This window comes from Bacillus rossius, chromosome 7, assembly GCF_032445375.1.
Source record: "Bacillus rossius redtenbacheri isolate Brsri chromosome 7, Brsri_v3, whole genome shotgun sequence".
Taxonomy (NCBI): domain Eukaryota; kingdom Metazoa; phylum Arthropoda; class Insecta; order Phasmatodea; family Bacillidae; genus Bacillus; species Bacillus rossius.
In genome coordinates, this window is record NC_086335.1 from 60,473,929 (window position 1) to 60,497,318 (window position 23,390).

A 23,390-nucleotide genomic window follows, 5' to 3' on the forward strand; every position below is an offset into this window, starting at 1 on the left:
TGCATTTACAAACCGCACTGTCAGCAGAATGAAAGCTATTTAATAAGCGAGTGTCAGCACCCAACACCACGCCATTTTCATAATACACACCTATATATAACCAGCAACATGCAAATTCTCCTCCTGCTCACAACCCCCAATAGAACCCCAGAATTTTTAGTACTCAATGTGGAACATCTCCAATTATCAACACACTAGCTTAGTACCATTTCTTACAGCACTTTAAGTCAGTATAAGGAGCAGTATGCTGGATTTGGAAAACCTACTTTACAACATAAAAAAAGCAATTTTGTCAAGTACTGTTATGTCAAACCCTTGATTTGTAAATGTTCCACTATTACTACCAAAAGACTAATTTCTTGATTTTGATCATTCTTATATAGACGATTTCAGTATAAAAAAATTGTATGATTTAAAATTATATGAAATTACAAGCTTTATTTAAGGTCCTAAACACTTTGCACTGCATACAAAGATCTTACTATATTTAGAAACCAAACAAAAATTTTTTTTTGTTAAATGGAAAAAAAATTCAAGATAGGAATAAAACTAAATAAAAATAAGTTTGTACAATAAAGTCCAGTCTAAAAATAAAGAAACGTTGGGTGTATGGACAAGACGAACAAAATTAATTCTGTAAATGGAAGGCTAGGCTGTATGAAAATATTACTGCAACTAAATTCAATTAAAATTCTCACAAACTCTAAGATTAGTAAACTAAACAAACCAACCACCACAAGAACTAATAAAATACAAACCTAAATTTACAAAAATTATGAAACTAAAAAGTAAAGCATAGTTAAGTCCATCAATGTTCCAAACTTCACTCATGACCTTCGGTATGAAATATTTCTTATTAAGTACTGACAATCAGCTGGTATTCACATGTCATACGAGCAGCAAGTGATTTCAAAAATTGTGTGGTGGTATTATTAGAGTTAAAAATGACAATATAAAGAGTCCAATAGGCCCAAACAATATCTTGCAAGTATACTTATTTTTGGATCATAAAGTCAATTTACAGAAATGTGGTCCTAGACATTGTATTAAAATTCAAGGTCAAAAATGATCATATTAAGGTATCACCACCAATTAAATTAATGTGTAATAAACTTTTGGTTACTGTAATAGTTTTCACTGCAATTATCATACTTCTGAAATATGCTTCCCTAAAACGGTAACTTTAAATGTTTATAACAAAACCAAAATCGAATCCCATCTAAAGTTACAACAACTTTTTTGATAAAAACTGCTTGAAATTCATATAATACAAATTCAATTATGTTGGCATTCAATTTTCCGTTAAAACTACATAAGGTACATATAGAGGAATTTCTCCATAATTGGCACAGTTTTTCAGCTGAGAGAGATTTCATTAATCTGATGTCTTTAGATTTAAGCTTATTTGTACGGAGCCTGAAGTTATTATACAAAGATTTAATAAAGGGTGTCAATATCAGACTACAAAAGCCTCAAATTAAGCCCATGCAAAGCTTCGACTAAGTGAATAAATTCAAGCTCTTTTTAAAATTTGATTTGACATCACCAGGAAACTTGCTATTCCTTTTATGTGAAGCTTAGGTTGTAATGCAAAGCTTTGCAACTGATGTGAAGATTTGCATTTGTTGCAAAGCTTTAAAACATTGGGAGCCTAAGATTCGCTCATGAAAATATTTAGTTTTTTTTTCTTGTATAGGTTTTGCTTGAATAAAGTTGGTTACTTAAAAAAAAATCACTGTTTGGTTTTATGAATGCTTAATGTAATATTAAGCATAGTTATTTTATAACTTTTACTGAATGATGTTATACTTAGGGCCCAAATCATTGATCAGTCCAATCATTTCAAACGTTAAAAGATTTTGTCACCTTCAATCCTATATTTTATAATATAAGATATAGCTACACCGAGAAAAATATTCACGAATCAATTCGACTTCGTGAATATTTTAAGAAATTCTATTTGATATTCGCTTCACTTTAAAAAACTAGTATTTGCTCAGGCCTACCAGAACTGCACGAAAATTGAATGTATGAAGAGTGCCCAACCTATTTAATTAGTTGATTACAAAGTAAAATCAAAAATCATCTGTCAGACCCCTCACTATTATTTAATGTGCAACTTTCCAAAACCCACAGTTAAAAAAACATCTACAGAATGTAAAATTTTACCGTGGCCATAACTGTAAGTATGATCTGTGGGTATCGCCTAACTTGTAAGGTTTATGATTTTAATAAACAACAGATAACAGACATATTTTAAGTGCATCATAAAACCCTGTCAAATAGTTGAATTATAATTAACAAAAGTATTTTTAATTTTCAGCATTTAGATAACACTTAACACCCTTCCCTTTGTATGTTGCTTCCATTATTTAGAGAGCCGAACCTCCTGCATCACTTGCAAAATATTTCTAGGAAATCTGGAATGCCACCAAGTTTACACACAAACAAAAATCCTGGAACCTAACACACAAATCGATTTTTCCTTACATCACATTCCAAGGCACCCTCACAGATGAACTTCAGCCTCTCACTGGCCTAAAAAAAAATACTGTGGACGCAGCATTGCAAAAAATGACTGAACCCGAAATTACAATACGCATGACACAGTTAATGAGTTGGTGATACAGGATTAGCAACTTCATTTAAATTGCCTGACCTAACATGTCCCCCCCCCCCCTCCCAGACTATTCATTCCCCTATTTTTTTTTTTCCTTTCTTCCCAGAAATCAATGTTCCCTGACCATTCCAGGTTTTCACCGATACTGGACATCGCCAAGTTTGAGATGCAATAAAAATTTAACTTTCCTACGTTCCCTGTACAGAGCTAGTGCTCCTTAAAGAACCCGATCTTGTGAGTGAGGTGATGAATCAGCTTCGTGGCAATGTATTATTTTTCATGTTTAACCCATTTGCATCCACTCACTTTAATGTTAAAACATATCATGGAATCCATAAACTTTTTATATATATTGCTATTATTAAAGTTATTTTCTATTTTCATTATATTTTTATTCTTTAAATAAAATTTTAAAATTAGTTTTAAGTTATACAATGATATACCTTTGTTATAACAATACTAGCTACTCTGAGGGGTTATTTTCATTCTAAAGGGATTTTTTTTCAAGTTTTTTCGGGCAGATTAGCCATTTTGCGTACCAGTACGCCTATGGTGTCATCGGCCAGAAAAACAGCTGCGTACTAGTACGCTTGTAGACGCAAATGGGTTATAAAGTGTTTCAAACTTTTGTCATTTATTCCTGCTAGGTGAACATGTCGCCGGCGACGGGGGGCTCCGCTGAGGGGGCAGAAAGAGAGGGTTAAGGGTCAGGGGAGGCGGCTCGCGGCCTTACCCAACATGTGGTCACGGACCACCTCCTCGGGCGGGGCGCCCGCGCGCTCCGTGTACGTGCCGTGGATGTCTGCGCCGATGCCCAGCGGATCCAGCTCCGCGGCTAAGTGTCCGCGCGCCTGGGGTCACGCCAGCACAAACACAACCGTCACATCCGCGCGCTCACCGGCGGGGCGGCAACACACCTGAACCTGCTTCCCGACTCTCTCCGGCACAAATTTAAAATTTCCCAATAACTAATTATTGAAGCGAAACTTCTCTGCTGAAAGGGGCTGCAATTTTCGAGTGTTACGAAAATTCCCAACACATCGAGGTCCGTGGTGGGGAAACCGGGAGAGTAGGAGACAGCAGGGGAGAGGTAGAAATGGTGCAACATACTTGCACACTAGCATGCTTGCACACTTGCACACTAGCTTGCTTGCACGCATACTTGAGCAATAGCGTATTTTAATGCTCGCATACTTGCATATATATATTTTCTTTTATCTGTGACCTCAGCCAAAAATAAATATTTTCCCTATACCTTATAAAATAATAAGCAAGAAGCTTCACTTCTGTCGCACATGGACTTCATGCGCACACAAAAAAATATATATATACGTGTATATATGTATGAACAATTTCCTGAAATAAGTAAAGAAAATTCAGAAATTACCATCACCATAATTAACCTAAGCCTCTTTCCACTTTTTTTATTGTTATTTTTATCTATCAAAACTAATTGCAAGAATGCAGCAATAAAAGTAAGAATGCTATTATAAAATAATTTTTTTTTAATTAACATGTCATTGTTTTCTTTACTCTATCAAAACAAAACAAAATTTAAGGACTCAATGACATATTCTACTCAAATTATTATCACTGGTGAATTTTCTTAACTTTTTGTTAGTATGACCTGACCTTTCCTGACAAATTCCAACTTCTCTGACTTTCCAGAATGTGAACACCCTACGAAGCTACTCCACTTCAACATCGCTCACTTGTTCTTGGCATCACTCTACAGCTACTTAAAACAAATAGAAGTTAAAAACACCACCATCCGGAAACATAAGAAATAAAATTAAAATAAAACACCATCCTACACACATTACAAATTAATAATATCTAATACACAAGCTTAGCCCCAAAACATTTTCGATAAATACTGTATTACACACATTTATTCATGCATTGTGCACTGAGGTAGACATGTCAGCGCAGCGCAGCACAGCAAGTGGGAAAAGGGGGGGGGGGATAACTATGCAGAACTATGTACTATGTTACAAGAAGAGAGAGGACAAAATTATGCAGTTTTATTTGTAAAGAGTTCTGCGTGGTGGTTGCACTGTAATTTCTTGAAGAAGACAGTGAACTAAAGTGCATTTAGTAAAATATGAGGATGTACACGTGCAAATACACAAAGTAATTTTCCAGCATATAAAACAACAATTTTATGCATGTCTAAAGCTACATGTCTTATACACCATCCCACTTTCTATCACGGCTAGCTTTGTATCTGGGAGTGAGTTTTTATAGCTTCTCTGCCCTGACTTAAATGCCACCCAAAATAATTCAGATCACATATGGATACACAAGGTTGAGTTATGCCCAAGACCAAATAGCCTTACATTTTATACGATGGCGCACATTAATTTTTTAGTTTTCATTACTGAAAAGCTGACCTTGTCTAATAATAAAAAGTTGTCTTAATGCCAGAAACTACAGAATATATTTTATACTACATATTCTGCAATACCATACTTCTTTCAGAAGTATTTTATAGGCAGAGATCGTAGATAATAGTGCAAGCTTGTACATAAACATTATGGTGATAGCTACAAAAGAACTGCTTCAGGTACACTACATTCCTGCAACTAAATTTTTATGTTAACATATTACACTACAAAAAAACTACGACAAATGTTCAACTCATATACCAGGCTGTCCACACAAATTTGTAATATACTTTCTCTGAACAAAATTTCAAATTTTCCTGACAATTATTAAAAAAAAATAATTTATCTAATTTGCAATAACTTTTTGAAAGAAATGAAGAACAGCCAGACTTCACTATCCCCATATATGGCCTATAATGATATAATTTTTTTTTTTAAATTCAAACAGAACCTTGCATAGTGTGTATGACAATGGAAAAAAAAAATTCTAAAAAAAAAATTATCACAGTCTGAGCGATTGCAGACTGGAGCATGACATTTTCTCCTCAAATTAATATCACTGTGGGAATTTCTATGATTTTTCCAGGATTACAAGTAAATTCCATGACTTTCCTAGACCAATTCAATCTTTTCTCAGAATTTTTAGAATGTGGACAACCTGTACAGATATACAAAATGCATAGGAAAAAAATGTTTAACACTACTTGCCGAAGAACATCCTGCTGATGATGAAGTCAACCTGCCACAAAGAAACAACAGGGTTCTTCTGTCAGCTGTGACAGCAAAGTTCCGATTAACCCTTTTAAGGCTCCACTTTTGCCCACCTTGTCTCAGTTTTCCATTTTCTTCAAATCACTTTTCTTTAAGGCAAGGTTTGTAAACTATGCAAGAAATGCAAGACACAGAAAGTACAATGATGTGGTTTTCAAATACCAGTTTATAAACTAAGCAAGATGCAAAAACCCAGCTTGCATTCCTCCTTCCATATTTGAAGTACCCTCTTTTATCGCATAATCATCGCACCTATATTTTAGGCCGTCAAAATTGGGATAAAAAAACTTCTCGCGTAAACTTGCATGATGTTTTTGGTCCCACTAGTAGATGCCAAGCGCTTTGTGTAGGTATCTTTTCCGTATAAAACGATGTATTTTAAAGTAGAAATCTAATATTTATTCATACTGTCGTTACCACTTACTTATTTAATTAACGGAAATACGAAGTTGTCCGACTTGTAAATTTTTTTTAAAGACGTTTTTAAACGTTATTTCCTTTTTCTGATCATCCGCGGTGTACCGGTATAGGTATACATCCACAAATCTGATCCGGGTCATCCGGACATTTAGATCAAAATGGGGCACAAAAACAAGGTTTTACTGTAATGAAAAAAATAAAAATAAATCAACAGGGCAAGACAGACCAAGTCTTACGGGGCCTGCCTCGTCAGGTTTGTATTTGTGTTAGTGAGGCGGGAGGATGAGTGCGACGCTCGCTGGTGGTTTTAGTGCAGTGTCGCCTCTAAGTACAAGGCTCTGAACTGGCACGCCGTCTTCTGGGGGAGAAATAAAGATAATAAAGGTGTAATGCAAGTCTGTTAATTGCTTTCAAGATTCTGTACTGGTTGTTTTATGTCCAAAAAATTACCCTGAAAAAAAAAATGCATTTTTAGCCATTTCAACTTCTAAAAATTAGTTTAAAAAACCTTAATCTGAAAACCAAACTACCATCAGCCCTCGTTAAAACTTTTAAAAGCCTTTTAGTGAACAGGCTCCACTGGGATCTCTTGAGCAGTTTTCAAATCGCGCTGTTTCTCCTGAAGCTCTGCGCACCGTGTGTGTGTTCAGGTGGCGGGGCCCTTTAAGGGGACAGGATCTCCAAGAAGGTAGTGGGGCTCCCCAAACACTCGGGTAGCGACTCGATGATGCCAAGAAAGGTCCGGGGACGCGAGGGAGGCGGCAGACCCACCTGGTAGGACCGGATGATGGCCTGCACGGCGAGGTGGTCGTCGATGATCTTCTCGCTGATCTGGCCGTCCAGCGCCAGGCCCGGCTGCCCGCCCCCGTACGGCACCACGCTCGACACGGGCTGCTGGTTGCGGCCCATGAACGACGTGCTGGGCGGCCGCTGGTACGCCTCCCCGGGCACCGCCCCCGCCGACGCGTTGCGGAAGAACGCGTCCCACGACTGCACACGCGCGCAATCTCGTGAAGTACGGCTGATCAATGAACAACTGGACGCTTCCAAGGTGCTCCATTCCTCTCCTTTCACTGCCACTATCCACCTTTCGGATGCATGTTAAAACTATGAAAATATTCACTTGCAAATATACACATTTATACCCAAAAATAAAACATGTTTCAGAAATAGAATAAATATAACCCTTTGAGGCACACAGAAATATATTTAAATAAAATAATCTATTGTGTAACTTATAGCAGACGTGGCGGAAGGAAAAATTAAAACAGCCAATGTTGCTTGTTCATGTTAGGATCGCCAGATAGCAGCACAAGGCTTATTCACGCGAGGTATTTCGGCAATATCACTGAAACATTGCGAATAGTAACATTTTTTCAAAGTGGTATCATAGAAATACCACTACAAAACAAAGAGTTATAACTGTGTTTGCTAACAACAGTTCATAAATTAAAAAAAAAAAAAAAAGAGACAGGACACGAAAAAAGGACAAAAATAAACAAAAAAAATAATAAAATTATCAACCACATTGTGACCTGAATCCAAAGTAGAGCACATAGCCTAAAGTATAAAAAATAATTAACATGCCTACTGAATATCAGTACTTAAGGGGCCCGCCTCGTCAGGGGTGTATGTGTGTTAGTGAGGCGGGATGATAAGCGCGACGCTCGCTGGTGCTTCCAGCGCGGTATAGCCTCTAAGCGCAAGTCTCTGAACTGGCGCGCATTCGTCTCGTCGTCACAGGATAACTGTGAAATTTGAGTGGTGACCGTAACATTATATGGCGGAGAAATGAAGATAAAGGGGTTATGCAAGCCCCTTAAGTTCTTTCAAGAATCTGTACTGATTGTTTTATGCCTAAAAATTACTCTGAAAACATGCGTTTTAGGCATTTTAACGCTTCTAAAAATACAGTTTAAAAACTTAATCCGAAATTAAAAGTACTTTTCGGTCCTCAGCGAACTCTTAAATGCTATTCGTAAATAGGCCCCACTAGGATATCTTGAGTAGTTTTGAAATCGCGTTGTTTTTCCTGAAGCTCTGCACACCGTATGTGTGCCCAGGAAGGCGGTCCCCTTAATACGATAACATTTTCTGGATTTTTTAAATACACAGACTTAAATTATTGTTCTGTAACACTTAATAATGGATGTGCAAGCTTATCTACTTAAGCATAGTAAAGCTTCGAGATCATTATGTGAATTTTGAAGTCACATCCAAACTTAATAAGTTATAAAACACAACAAGTTTGGTCACACTTAAAATAATATTTTGCCCTTAGTAAAAAACAAGTTTTTTTTTACATGCATACTGGAAAAATTAAATTATCATAACTGAACAAATAGTCTTGTGAACAGCTAAAAAATCTTATTTAAACTACACATATAAAAAATATTAAGTGAATACTTTATTTCAAAACTACAGAATCTTAAATAAAATATTTTAATAGTTTTTCTCATAAAAATTACTGTATATTATAAAAAATAAAAATGAAGCATTTAATTTATTTTTATGAATAATTCACAAAGTTATGGTTTTTAATAAGACAATGTGATGGTGGGAACTCCCACAATGAAACTTATTAACTTCAAAATATGTAGCAATACCAGGGGAAGTGTGAGAGTCAAATGCCACAGTTAAACCTATAAGCCTATAACCCTAAAGAAAATTTAAAAAACATTCAAAAGGACAAGATAGAGACTTGTGATATATTTTTTTAACTCTTTTCACTGGCCCATGGGTGATAATATATCACAACTTCTGCTAGACAAGACAATGCTGTTCCTAGCATTACCATGAATCTCAGATAAGATATTAAAAAAAAAAAAAGAGCTTTAATACTGATCCCCATGATAACGAAAACCACCTCATATAACAAAAACTTCAGTAAATCTACCAATATGTATATATTTTAAAAAATCCAACTATTACTTTCTATACATAGTCTTCATAATAATGCAACCAATATAAAAATTTAAGAATGAATCGTTTCCAGTCATGTTGCATAAATAGTTCAACTGCCTGTCACTGCATTATTAGAAAACTGCACTTAACACCCATATGTAAAAGCCAAATAACTTATGGTTTCATCCCCAATAGAGCTATAGCTATTATTTAGCTAGTTGACTAGATCCATTTAAAATTTTAATTATCAAAATAAATTTATACTACAAAAATCTTGCATGCAATTTCCTTGTACTAGAGACTAGTGCTTATATACTTGGTGCCAAGTCATGATTATGGTAATTTACGTGCATTTTACACTCAGACAAACACAATTTGCTGTATGCAAAATATCAAAGAAGTAAGCAAATTGATTCAGATTTTAACAAGAAAATAAGGTACATGCAAATCAGCTGATAAGGAGATCATCTCTGAAAGATAACCATAGAAAAAGCAAAGTACAAAAAAATAGGTAGAGATAAGTTGAAATGGACTTAGGGATGCCAGGGTCCATTCAAAAAAGGAAAAAACTATTTGGATTGGCCTACTCACACACAAACATTTTGAACTTCATATTTATTTTGGAAAATTTTTGTAACATTCTGAAACTTAATGTGCAAAGCACGTAAGTTCTCAAATATTCCAAAATGATACATATAATGTTTTTGTATATTCCATGCAACCACAATAATTGGATTTTTTTATTTAATAAATCCATAATCTTTGTAAGGTTTCTAAAAGAGTTGAAGATAAAAAAAAATAATTAATTTTCCAATTTCGAATGGGCTATAGTATCCATCATGGGCATAATGAATTTTTTATTTTTGCTACTCACTTTGATCTCCTCACAGTAAGAGTTAGTACTATCAAAAATTGTTACAGACAAAGTTTTAGATAGTATTTAGAAAGTTTACAATGATATGGAATGGATTTGCTACCATAACAATGTACCAACTAAGAGAATTAATTATGAATTGGTTTGTCCTTCAACCTCTACTTTTTCCAACCTTCAAAAATTTGCTTAAAATGTTGGTTTATGGTAAGAAAAAAGAATAATATTCAAAAATGCAGTACATGAAAAAAATTGTGTATATTGTTCCCCGCCCAAAATCCACATATTCCTGTGCTTGTCTCACAATAATGTAGGGGTGGTAATGACGTGATATCATCTTGGTGATGTCATCATTGTTATGGAATCTGGATCTCAAATAATCCCGCAAAATATACTAAACTGGGGTATTGTAGTGTAGAATAATTTACCATAGATATTTTACGAATGGTATCATGAACTATACTAGAATCGTATATTCTAAACTGGGTATCGCATTGTAAATTACTGTAGTGTAACTTACATCAAGAGGCCTAGCTGCCTTGCTGAACCTTTTATAGTAGAATGAAGTTTCGTAGGAAGTATGACTTACTGCGTGCACACTGGAGGGATCCTTCAGCCAGGCACTGTACATTTCCTCCACATAAGATGCAGATGTGCCACTCAAGAAGGGCTCCGCCGCTGCATTGCTGTAACATCTTCTTGGATGAAGCAAGCCACTCCCAGTACAGCATAAGGTATTAGTCCGTAACAGCCACGACGCAAACTTTTCCGGTCCAGCCACCCGTGGAATTAATGGCGATAATGGTAGTAAATTAGTGATTATAGTTCGAGCACGATGCATTTCTACTGATTTCGCTCAAGCACAAACCTGAAAACAGAACAGCCAATTGATTGAGTTATAAATTAAAAATCGATTACTTTATCGCAGTCACCAACAATGAAAAGTTGCGTTAGAAGTCAAAACTTGAATTTATGCTCTTAATCTTTTATGATATTGAAGCTTGTTCCAGAAAATCTATAAATAAATTTGAGCATAAACTCGATACTGTCACTTTCTTCCGTTTAGGTGCAGATCTAGTTAACCTTATTACTAACTAGATTACACTTCAAAATTATTTCTTAAAAACTGTTTAATAAATACCACTCACAGGATAAATGTTTCGCAGCTGTCTGCTAAAAACACCAATAGACATGCACCTGCGCTCTTGCGCAGTCTGCGAAGGACGAAATTATTTGACCATAGATAACACTCTCCTACAGTCCGTAACTTCGATCCAACGACGGATTCGATTATATGCTGAAGATCCGTAGAGCAACACGGGCACCATATCCAATTACTATATTAAGGAGAAACGAAAACTTAAAATAAGTTTAATAACGAATTGTATTTCACCCAATATTTACTCAATTTTAAATTAGATACACATAGTTTTACTTTAAACTATTAATATTGGTAGTTTAACATCTGAACTGTAATTACCATTCTGTATTTTATTCGCACGATAGTGTCACGTGATATTTGACGGAAAAAAACAAGACACATATAACCTCAAATTTCTAAGCGAGAAAATTAAGTTAAAAATGATTGTAATGATTACGTATTAAATTCGCATTTTTAAATAAAAACAAAAGAGGAATCTTCTTCAGGAAATTGAAATTCACCTTTAAATCCCATCAAACGAATGTCGCATGTAGATATTATTTTTATAAAGCAAACATTTTTAAATAAACTTTTTTACAATTGTTATCAAATAAATAAGTTATTTCTCTAATATTTATTTAAATTCCTTGGTTTTCAGTTATGATAAAGTTATACAACATAAAAATATAATGATAAACTTTTGAACTTATACCTCTGTCAAAAAATTTGTAACGTCCCTCTGGATGTACTTTGTTTAGTTGGTATAGGGAACTGTACGTCCCATACGTTAAACTGTTGAAACTGCGATTATCAACCAATTGTGAAGTTTATGGAAGTTTGATTTCTATTGAAGTAAATTAGAAAATACATATGATAACTATAATTAGTTTAATTGCTTCATTTACGACTAAATAAGGTTTTTATCGGTGGTTTTCTATGTATCTGTCTGACCTAGGATGCAAATCATGGATGAGAGCATTTAAGTTGGCTCAGTTTTTAATTGAGAAGCCTACGATGTACATCACGTTCTGTCCCTGCCCGAAAACACCCGAATATTCACCTTCGGCCAACCTCGGGATTTGTTTTATTTTTGCGCAGGAAAAATGAATTCAAATATTAAAAGTGGTCAGTTAGGATAGCTACATAAAACACTTTAAAATACTATGGGCGGTTAGTTAGGTTAGTATAATGTACTGCTCTCTCCTCTACACTTACTCTAAAACTCTGTGAGACTTTACTTGTGTATTGATACTCTTCCACTCTCCTATGCATATATTGGTTAAATTGATTAATTTCTTTGGGCGCCACTTTTATGTATGTATTCACCTTGTTAGCAGAAAACAAATAAATAAAAGAAATATTACTTTAAATCTAATATTCAGGCTGGGTGAAAGACAAGGATAATAGTTTTACTGGACAAACACAAGATTTAATAATAATATAATAAAATATAGTTAACTGATAGTCTTTAATAAAATAATAATGTTGAAAATTCTGGTTTGGCAAGTGATATACAATTATGTATTTAAAACAAACAGGAAATACGTTGCACACATGTGTCTTGCCGTCACCCGCGGTCTCGCGATCGAGACCCAGGGCGGTCCTAGTGTTTTTCAGTGGCTCTAAAGGAAATCTCCGGTGGGCGCCAGGTTAATTCGAGGATTAACCGAGGTGGTCGTGGGTTTTTGCCCCTGCGTGTTCCACTAGGATCGACGGCTGTTGATGGTGGGAGGGGGTCCCTGCTTCTCATACGCACTGGCCCTAAACAGTATAGAGGACTGTTTCCTAATTGTTCAGGAGGCGTTTACGAAATAAAGATACGGTATTTAGGTGCTGGCTTTTTAATTCCGCATCTCACAAAGTGTGGATGTGGCACAATTTACACAATTACACTTGACAAAACACACATTGACACTACATACACTCGCACTGATAATCAATTACTTTACGTTGCGGCACTTGCAAACAAGATCCCTACATTGGTTTGTGGGTCGACAAAGAGTTTGAGTGGATTAACGGCCACTCCCGTGCTGAACTGCAGATAGCTTCGTGCCCGGGCTCACCTGTGTGAGTCGCGGACCCACAAAGATAATATTAAGGGGCAAAGTCTTTAAGTTTGTAGTCGGCAGTCGTATGCTCGACGAATTAAATTAATTTCTGTCCGCGGGAGTGACTGCGTCGCGAACCGTTGTTCCGCGACGAGCAAAAATTAAAGCGGCCGGGTTAAGCCCTGCACCGGAAAAGGGCACGGGGGCACGGGGGGAGAGGAAAAAGAGGTTTTAATTAATTATGATATTTACCAGTATGAAGAATCAGGGGCACAAAAGTTGAAGTCTCCCCGCGGGATCACAACGTCCGCCCCGGCCAGTGAGTAAAACTCTACTGCCACTTTGTGCTGGCTTGGGTGGGGGGGGGGGGAGGAAGCGTCATGACGCGCCGAACTTTCTAATCTGCCGTTATTCCAAATTTATAATTATAATTAGACATTATTATTTCTAGAACCCTCGTAACTTCATGACATCTGTCTTAATTAGTTGGCCGAAGGCCTATAATAATAATACATAATAAAATTATTGAGATTAATAATATTTGAAAATAAAAAGTCAAGCTGGAGACTGTCTGTCACTTGTTGACTACTCCAGTGGCTATTGGCAAGTGAAAACAGGGAGGTGAATTAGGTTGATTTACGCTGTGGTTAATTATTGGCGGAAGGCCGCAAGGGACATTCCGGACGTTTATTAATTGTGGTTTCCCCACAGGGAAAACCGCTGCACCCCTACGACGCACTTTCACTATTAAGGGTTGTTCTGTTAATTAAAAATCGCTTAATTACTCGCAGCAATTAATGCTGCATGAGGACTGTTTGGTGGTGTTGGCATATGGACGTAATCTGTGAAAGCACTCACCGAAGTCGACGGCTCGCTTGACTCACGTGACATGGGCTAGGAGTGTGTTCCGTTAGCGGGGCTTAATACTGGCGGGAGGAGGCCGGGCTTTATGGCCTTCGAAGGGACGACGACAGTCTCTAACAAGAGTTCATATAATTTAGTTTAAATGTCCGTTGTTCTCATACTCGTAGATCGTAGAATAATTGATAAAAATTATAGTTTATTATTACGAATATTTAATTCAGAAAAAAAAGTTCCTCGGCTTAGCTTTATTGTTGGGTCGGTAGAGAAATAAGAGATTCCGTTTTCATTATCTCATTTTACCTCTGGGCAGTGACGCACCCAGGGGGAGGGGGGGTTTGGGGGTTTAAACCCCCTCCGAAAATGTGAAGAAAAAATTTAGAATGGAAAAAGTAAAAACATTCCCAATCCCAGCAAAATAGGTAAGATGGTCTATGGGCAGTGCTCAATGTACCAAACTTTGTTAGATGTTTTCACGTCAGCGTATACATTATGGTGTCGCCAGACTACTATGCTTACGCCTGCAGCGCCTAGCAATCTCTACCCGGCACCCCCTCCCCTAATCGTTATCCCTCGCTCTTTTAGTCGATGCGTTTTCATTTTCTCTTACTCAGTCTGTTTTCGGCTACCGTGTAACATTACCGAAGATTGTGGAAACTGGGCAGTGTTCTTCTTCGCGAGTTTTAGAACTGATGTTGATAGTGAGTGCTGTATCAGAATGTCTAAACGTAAGCATGGTTTTAATTTACTGAACTACTTCTCCAAACGACCAAAGCCAGGAACTAGTTATGATGCTGAACATGAAAGTAAGCGGCTTGCAGGTAATTGATAGATTTCTCATTTGTGTGTCAGCTACTATACTGTATTTCAAGTAATTGCCCATTTTTTTTATGTTGCTCTTCCGAGTAAAGTGCCTGTAAACATAAACAGGAGAGGACAGACCCTGTTTTTTTTTTCAAGAAGCCGGGAAGTATTAGGATTAAGCCCCACTACTACTACAATGGAGAGGGCGGACGTCTTTCTCGGAAGAGAATTATCAAAACACGGACAACTTACATGAAACACAGTAAACCTGCAGTTCATGATGATGGGTAGATCCGTGGCAGGAATGCAGGTTGGACAGAGGCACTTGTGATATCATGTGGCTCTAGTCGCCAGAGAGCATACATTACTGTGCAATACAAAAACATTAATTCGCATTTATAGACGAATAATTCCTACCACAGTGAGGCACGACCCAATGACTGCGTGCATGTCTTCACAAGTATCTCGCGATGAGTAAACAACTGTTGCCCAGCGCACATTTTCCAGGAAATGGTCTGTCAGTACAGAACCCAGTCCCCAACTCACCCGTGTCCAAGAGCGTCGTCAGCCGATAACCTGGGAGGGGGGGGGGGCAGTTTATATATGGAGCCATGCTTTAACAGTAGATTATAGCAGCGCAGACGGAATACTTGGAATGGAATAAGTGAAATCATTCGAGTTTCGACGTACGAGACTTGCTTGATCGTTCAAACCAATCATATTGCCTTGTCGTGAATAATAGTTTTTTAGTAGTGTTTTTTAATAGTGTACCACGAACATTTCATTTAGCATGTCTGCAATATGTATCATCAACTGTATTTGACAGAACTGATGCAGCATTGTTAAATATGAGGCTTTCGTTTCCTGGAAGGACAGACGGAACATTAGAACAAGTCTATTTTCATAACTCCTTCAAATGCAGTGACAGTTCTTTTACTGATGCTGTGCATTAATTATTTATTTTGCTATGTATTATACTAGATTAGATTTAGACAAAAAAAAGAGTATTCCTGAAAATTAGAGACTTCCAAAATTACTATAACCAGTAAAAGATTTATAATATATTACCTTTAAAGTGTATTGTGCGAACTTTAACACACAGTGTAAAAAATTGTACTTACTTCATTTCGATATATATTTTTCCTTTCCTTTGGCTTCGGGCCTTCAGTAGTAACGATTGGTGATCGCTGATCAGTGTTATTGTAGTATTACATTTGTAGTCTGCTACCGTGAACTACTTAAATTTTTTTACAAATTAGTTTGTGTTATATAAAATCTAAGAATTGTTTGTGCGCTACGTTTATCTCAATTTTTGCATAATTTTGGACTGCATTTATGCAGTTTTAACTAGACATTATATGTGTGAATTTTATACCCTTTGTTTTTACTCGTAGAGTGAACTTAATTTGTGTGTGTGAATGCAGTAAAAAGCAAACCGTCATTGTCAGTGATTTAAGTTGCACAGAATGTGGATTTTATGCATGCTGTGCTGAAACATGACTGTCCTACGCACAGAAAGTGTTTTGTTTTATTTAAATAACATTTTTAATTATTATTACTTATTGACATTTTATGTTTTGTTCTATGGTTATGTATTTGGACGTATCTGCAACTACCATTCTCTTTGGTGTAATCTGAGTGACGCCGAAGCTCAATTAGCAAGACCCCTCTAGGGAACAATGGACTTAAAACGGCAAATTGAACTTTTTATTCAAATTGCATAACAGAATTTTCATTGTTGGAAAATCATATTTTAAATTTAAAGCATTTTGATGTATTAATTTGTTTTGTTAACTGTCTGTGAGTGATTTTGAACGTGTAATTAAGTCAACAATCTTAGTGTTTCAGCCAATCAGCGGCGGTGTTACTTAAGATAAGCGTCACTACTGAATTAATGGTACAGAGTCTTGATATAACGGCGATGATGGCTACATAGCCCGGATTTAAATCCCCTCAAAAATCAACGAAAATAAATAGCTGGGTAGATCATCCTACAACCAGGATGTTTAAAACGTCGTATAAACCTGAAGTACATGTTGTTTAATTAGGGCACGTCACAACTGACGTGTATTTAGGAGTGATTTACCGTGAGTAAACAGCCGACTCATGATGCTATACTAATTTAACTGTTTTCTACCTACAAACATCGTAATATTGCCGACGGATTTTTAAATATTGCATTTTATTGCTGGACACGTTAAAGAACCTATTGAGACAAACATTTTATTAAAAACAATTACGCATCCTGTTTCTACACTTGATTTTGTTCAAACACCCAGAGGTGAACCTTTGAATATATATACTGTATAGAAGTCGCCAGCCCAGGTTAAAATTTCTAATACGGTTTTGAGGTAGTTGGTTAATTCACCGCCGCAATCGCCACCATCTCTAGGGCATCGACTTGTGGTGGTCCCTAGCGGACAAGTCCCGAACTCTTCAAACACCCCTTCCCCCTCCCGTTGAACGACGTTGAGCTGCAGTGAATGATGGATGAGGGAAGCGGGGAATGACAGCGGGCGACAGCGCTGCGCTCTAACGTGTAAATAACAACTAAGACGATACAGGGCGTTACGGCAGCGCACTGCAGCGGTGAAGTTCCCAAGCTGCTCATCATAAGCTTCTGAAAAACGTAGAGTAAATCCTATCCACTCGCGACTTCTATACAGTATATATATTCAAAGGGTGAACTGAGACAGATGTCTCAAGATGCTTTACCGCAATTATTTATTGAGTTCAGCCGCGGAATATAAAAATAAACTTTAATCACGAACACTACAAATAAACAATAATTTTCTCAAGCTAATTTTCGATTATAAATTGAGATTTCAACAGACATTATTATTTTGAACTATATTAACTTTTGTTTTATTCTATCATGTGTGCAACCTAGATCCAGCAATTTCAGAAAATATGAATGGCATACCACTGGACCAACCAGAAATTAAATTATATTTTTATTTGATTAAAGAATATTTGTGTTAATCATATGTTTCCATGTTGTCATTTTACAGTGTATGTGTATGTGTCCTTTATGATTTCAATTTGTCTGTTGTTTAGTCTCATGCCTTGTGAAGATTTTTAAAGTGTGAGAATATTTCATCTTTCTCTTATGTACCACACTACATTAGCCTTGAACTATTAAGGAATTTAAGTTGTGCATAAGGGTGGCGTACATATATCAATTTAAAAAAAATAATTAAAGAATATACTTATTTTACAGAGCCATAAATAGCCAAAGAGAATTATTCATTATTTAAACTCTAATAACTAAATAACACCATTCCTATACCTTAGACTATATTCAATGCTATGATTCTCATGGTATTAAAATAATACTGATTTTGAGCGGACGAGACCCTGGGTTTGATAAAGGTATCTTTGTTTGATTCTTGTCTAAAACAAAATTTAGTACCGTACTAAAAATTATTTTTTCTACCAGCAGTATATTCAATAATTAGATAAAAAAACTTCTTAAATAACACAAAATTTCACCTAGAAATCCAAATTTTCCCGGGAGAGGACCCCCGGACCCCCTCTTTATTTTTGAAACCGGTGTTCCTTCATAGAAAAAAACACCCCCCCCCCCCCCCCCCCCGAAAAAAATTTCTGGGTGCGCCTCTGCCTCTGGGTATGGACTGTGAGGTGTATATGTAACGATTAATTAAATTATAATGTATGTCTTTCAATGACGTTAATTAGTTCTCAATTTCACAAAGTTTTCATTCGTAGATGGAATAATAGGACATTTAGCTTAGGAGATTATCTCTGACGACGGAAATTGGGATCAGTTTTTACTAAGGTCATATATGCGCTCCTAATTACATCTCTTTCCAGATATGCCCTTCCAGTAGGGCCTACCTAACACATATAATTATTATTACGTCGATTTAAAATATACTTACATTCGGATGACCTATTTGAGCTCGATTGATGAATATCAAAGTGATTAATCCCCTGGCGATTTCAATACCGCAGCCACAATTACATAACTTCCTTTTTCTTAAGAAGTTCAAAAAACTATTAACTTTTGTAACCCGGCCTCCCATTGGCTGGTACAATAAAAACTGTTAACGGAAATTTACATATTAAAATAATTACCGACTTTCAACAAAACGTCTGAATATGAAGATACCAAAATACGTTAAAATTAAAATATTAATTTCCAACAATGAATACACTGTTATATAAATTACGTGGAAAAAGTTTATTATGCCGTTAAAGTCAATTGTGCCCTATCGGGGTCTAGCCTATTGTTGCTCAAATGTCAGTTCGTGCTACTTCATAGAGTGTAGCACACGTAGATACACCAAAATATAAATATAGAGCGTTCATAACGGGGAAATAAACCAATAACACCAAATATAATTAAAATTTTATTTAAAATAATATTAAATCACTTTCTGTGCGCGGAATCGATAGTCAAGTAACGGCACAATAGCTACAATAAAATAAACATAGATATATAAATATATATAAATAAACCCGAGGTTGGCCGAAGATTGAATATTCGAGCGTGTTAGGGGAGGGACAGAACTTGATGTAGGCCTATATCTAAGGCTGGGTTCACAATTAAAAAAATTAAGCGAGTGCATAGCAAGCCATGCACACGACCTGTGCACACGACCTGTGCGAACTGCGAAATCGGTTCACAATTTAATTCTTACTGTTAATTTCAGCCAATGAAATTTCGTGAACTATGCGACATCTGTTATCAGTGTTAGTAAATAAACATATTAACTTTCAAAATAACGATAATACTATTATTATCTCGAAATTTTCTTACCACAATATGGTTAATAAATATAAACATATTTCTAGTCCCGCCAAAAAAGCACCCTGCTCTTCTCCCATTGGCTGTTGTGCCATGCGTACGCGACCGAAATAAAATATATTCATTTCACTCCTATGCGCACGACCTCGCTCCCATGCACACGACCAATTTTCTGCTATTGTGAATCGTTAGGTTAGGAAACATGGCGTTCATATCCTATGCACACGACATACTGTTACTGTTACTGTTATTTTTTCAATTGTGAACCCAGCCTTTAGGCTTCCCTTTTTTAATACGACTAGAACTTTTTTTTTAAAAGAAAAAACAAATACTACACAAAGTCAATGAGTACATGCGTAATAAAATCATTTATATTAATAAAAAGTGTCTGTAGTTATAAAATACTGCACGAAAAAATAAAATAGCGATTATAAGTGCTGAAAAAAAAAATTATTTCGTTTGTAAGATTTTCCAATATTACGAAAAGCCACTTCTTTCAAAAACCAAGGTTAGAAAAGTAATATTATCTTGCAATATAAACCACTTTTAAAAATGTTTCGTATTTATTTAGCAATACATAATTCTTTTAATTTTTTTTTTTCAAAAATTCTGACATTTTCTTTTGGCAGTTTTAGCTATAAATCTACCACCCGACTTCCCTGAACTTGATGTGAACCCCGCTACCTCTATGAAAATATGCGTGATTTTAGTATTGTTCGGGATCTCAGGGTAAGTTCGGCCTTGTGGCTAGAGGTAGTGGTTTGACGCAGTAAGGCCCCCCGAGCTGTTTAGGCCACTCGGGACGCCTGAAAAGAACAAGAAAATACCGGCTGATGTCTGATTAATTTATTACGGCACAGCCCTATAAATAGTGCTGCCCGTCCTGGCCGTAACGGTTGTCCCGAATTGAATCGTCACACGCGCGACCACTCACTCAGTGGCGGCTCACGATTTTATTACCCGGTAAGGTCATACACTTGGACACGATGCAGTGATTACAAAAACAAACCCTAACATGACACACTAATATCGTGATCAAAATTACACTTCACAATTACAATTACATAGAACACTGGGCTAAGAACACGTAGGCCCGTAACTCCGGCGACGCTACCTGAATCTTACTACTGTCCCAGAAATTAACGCGTTAGTATATGTTTGAATGTACGTGTTGCCTACTGGCTAACCCGTGCGGGCTGAAACTAGTTAGCCGGTTGGCTAGGATATCGCGTGAAGCGCCTAAGTAACATATCGTAGTTCACACACAGTACTTAAGTATCACAACGAACGCTCGTCTTGGAGCACTGAATAATTACGTTAAATACCACTCGGTAGGTCGAGGCCGACCACGGAACTGAAAAAAAAGGTTTCCGGAAAAATACAACTATTGAAACTACATATCAGTGAAAATAAGAATTGCTGGTCCCGTGTTGCGCGGAGGCTGCCGGCCTCTGTGAGCTCCGGAAGGATACTGCCGCTCTCACCGCGCGCGACCCCCCTCCCCCGTCAACCCTCCCGCGGAAACGCGTGATTTTCGCGGGAAACTGAACCGGCCAGGTTCGGGACAAGTCATACGGTGAAACATAATTTTGGAGAAAATAAAGTATTAAAAAATGAAAATAATGTCTAATAATATCCTATGGAAAAAATACATACATTACATTTATTGTAGTTCGGCGGAGGGATATGGCACACCCGGCCGGATCCTTCCGCCGACGTAGCACTTGTTACCTGGCGTTCGCCCCGTTGCACTTTCTACACTCCGGTGCGCGCACGAGCGCGTTCAGTGCACACGCCTTTGCAAGACCTTGATGAGGCATAGCTGTCCATGCGACATAGAGGAGCATTGGCGGTCGGCGTAAAACTTACATAATATACCTTAGACTTATCTACCTGTAAATTGTAGCCCTATTTAAAACATTTGGTAATTATTAGAAAAGGAGCTCTGCTTATATATATGTAATTGCAATATGGAGTTTTCTAATTAATGTCGTTTAGTATTTTTAGTGTTGATAACTAACCTAACCAACTATTTATAACAATTTTTAGTGTTTTAAAAGCAGACAGCGTAACATATCCTAACGTACACACCAATTTACAGTGTGTGAAATAAGACTCGCCTTATCCAACTAGCCATTCATATGACATAACATTATTTTTAATTCAGCTTTGACGCGAACCGTTGGTGCTCCTATGTCGCACAAGCCGTGCGACAAGCCATCGCCTCGACGGCCACCCCTGTAACGTAGGTTTACCACAAAACAATTGGTAGTGTAAGTAAATGTAGCGAAGGAAACGACCGTGAGATCGATAAGTCGATAGCCAAACTAGTCGCTAACGAGTGATTATGTGTTCATCCAATAGTGCCATACGTGTATTTGTTTTCCGGATGTAAAAACCCAGACTTTGTTATGTTATTATTAAATTGTTAATTGTTAATCAAAATATCTTCATCATGTGTCCTCAATATTTAAACGAATATTTATTTATCTTTGCATCAACAGGTTTTCCCTCATTTTTTTTACTCACCTGATAATATATTTAACACAAACTAATATTACTAGCCAAAAAAATTTCAAACTAATGCATCAAGGTTAATTTTTATTTTTGCTGTCGGCTTTCTATCACACACGCACATGCACACGCAGATATGCACACACACACATATATATATATATATATATATATATATTCGTTTGTGTTAAATATATTATCAGGTAAGTAAAAAAATGGGGAGACATCTGTTGATATACACACACCAACACACCAAGATAATTAAGTAAATCCATAAATTCAGATATATGATTGGTGTTATAATAATACCTATATGTGTTACCATGTGCTACAAAGCTAAAAAAAGACGTGATATTTCAAATAAATCATAACATATTTTCTAAAACTTTAAACAATGACCTAGTTTCGTAACAATGAGTATTTTGATTGGTTTCAACATTGTTTAAGGCAGTGTTGTTTTCGTGGCTTCAATAGTTAGGACACTCTAACAAAATTCGTTGTTTTCTGGTTTCTCTAATTATTTTTGAGTTGGAAAATGGCGGTGTGCCGGCGAGTGCACAGACCCCAGGAGATGGACAAGGAGTGAGGGTGTACGCGCAAATCTCTCGACAGCAGCTCAAAGCACGGCTGGACGATGCACAAGAGAGTACTGCAAAGGCTGCGGCCCCGCGGGAACCCCCCAGCCCTGCCACCCAGGCCGACGGTGACGGACACCCGGGAGAAGTTACGGCTGCGCGAGGCGTACAAGCCCTTTCCCGTCGATGTCGGGCCGATAGCGTTCGCGACACGTGACCTCGACGATGGGCCATCTCTCTTGGAGGAGGACGACTATGTGGATCTGGTCGCCGAGGAGGAACAGGCGCGGTCATCCTCGCAGGGGCGGCGGCGGAACAGGCTGGTCTTCTGGGTGGACCCGCTCGCGAGGGACCTGCCCCAGCAACCCCGCGCCATCCCGCAGACCGAACCGATATACGAGGAACTTCTCCCGTCGTCCAGGGACGAGATCGACGAAGATGAAAGCCCCTACGAGGACCTCGACGAGTCGTCCGATGACGATGATGACATCTACGAGCCGATCGGGCACGGCAGGGTTGGACCACGCGACGCCTCCGGGGCGAAACCGCAGATCCAGAGGATGATCTTCGAGCCAGAAGCCCGCACGCCAACCCATGAGAGGCAGAGGTAGAAGCGGCCATCTGTAGTGCACTGTGGTGATCTCGATCAGCACAGTGCTTTTCTCTCATCTGACTCAATGAAAAGCTCCCAGTAAAAAAAAAC

The 23,390-nt window shown here is 37.3% G+C and overlaps 1 protein-coding gene across 3 annotated transcripts in view; it reads right to left on the reverse strand.

The window, feature by feature from the left end:
• Positions 1-11,240, reverse strand: part of LOC134534148 (2-oxoglutarate dehydrogenase complex component E1) — a 41,103-nt gene extending 29,863 nt beyond the window's left edge. For 2 of the 3 annotated variants that reach the window (XM_063372264.1, XM_063372262.1), the window contains exons 1-3: positions 11,122-11,226; positions 10,563-10,841; positions 6,970-7,188 (exon numbers count right to left, since the gene is read on the reverse strand). In XM_063372264.1, coding sequence (XP_063228334.1) covers positions 6,970-7,188; positions 10,563-10,814 — 471 coding nt within the window. In that variant the 5' untranslated portion in view covers positions 10,815-10,841; positions 11,122-11,226. Of the gene's footprint in view, positions 1-3,353; positions 3,472-6,969; positions 7,189-10,562; positions 10,842-11,121 lie in introns of all 3 variants that reach the window. The other variant, XM_063372265.1, reaches the window with a different exon arrangement.
• Positions 11,241-23,390: the final 12,150 nt, after the last annotated feature.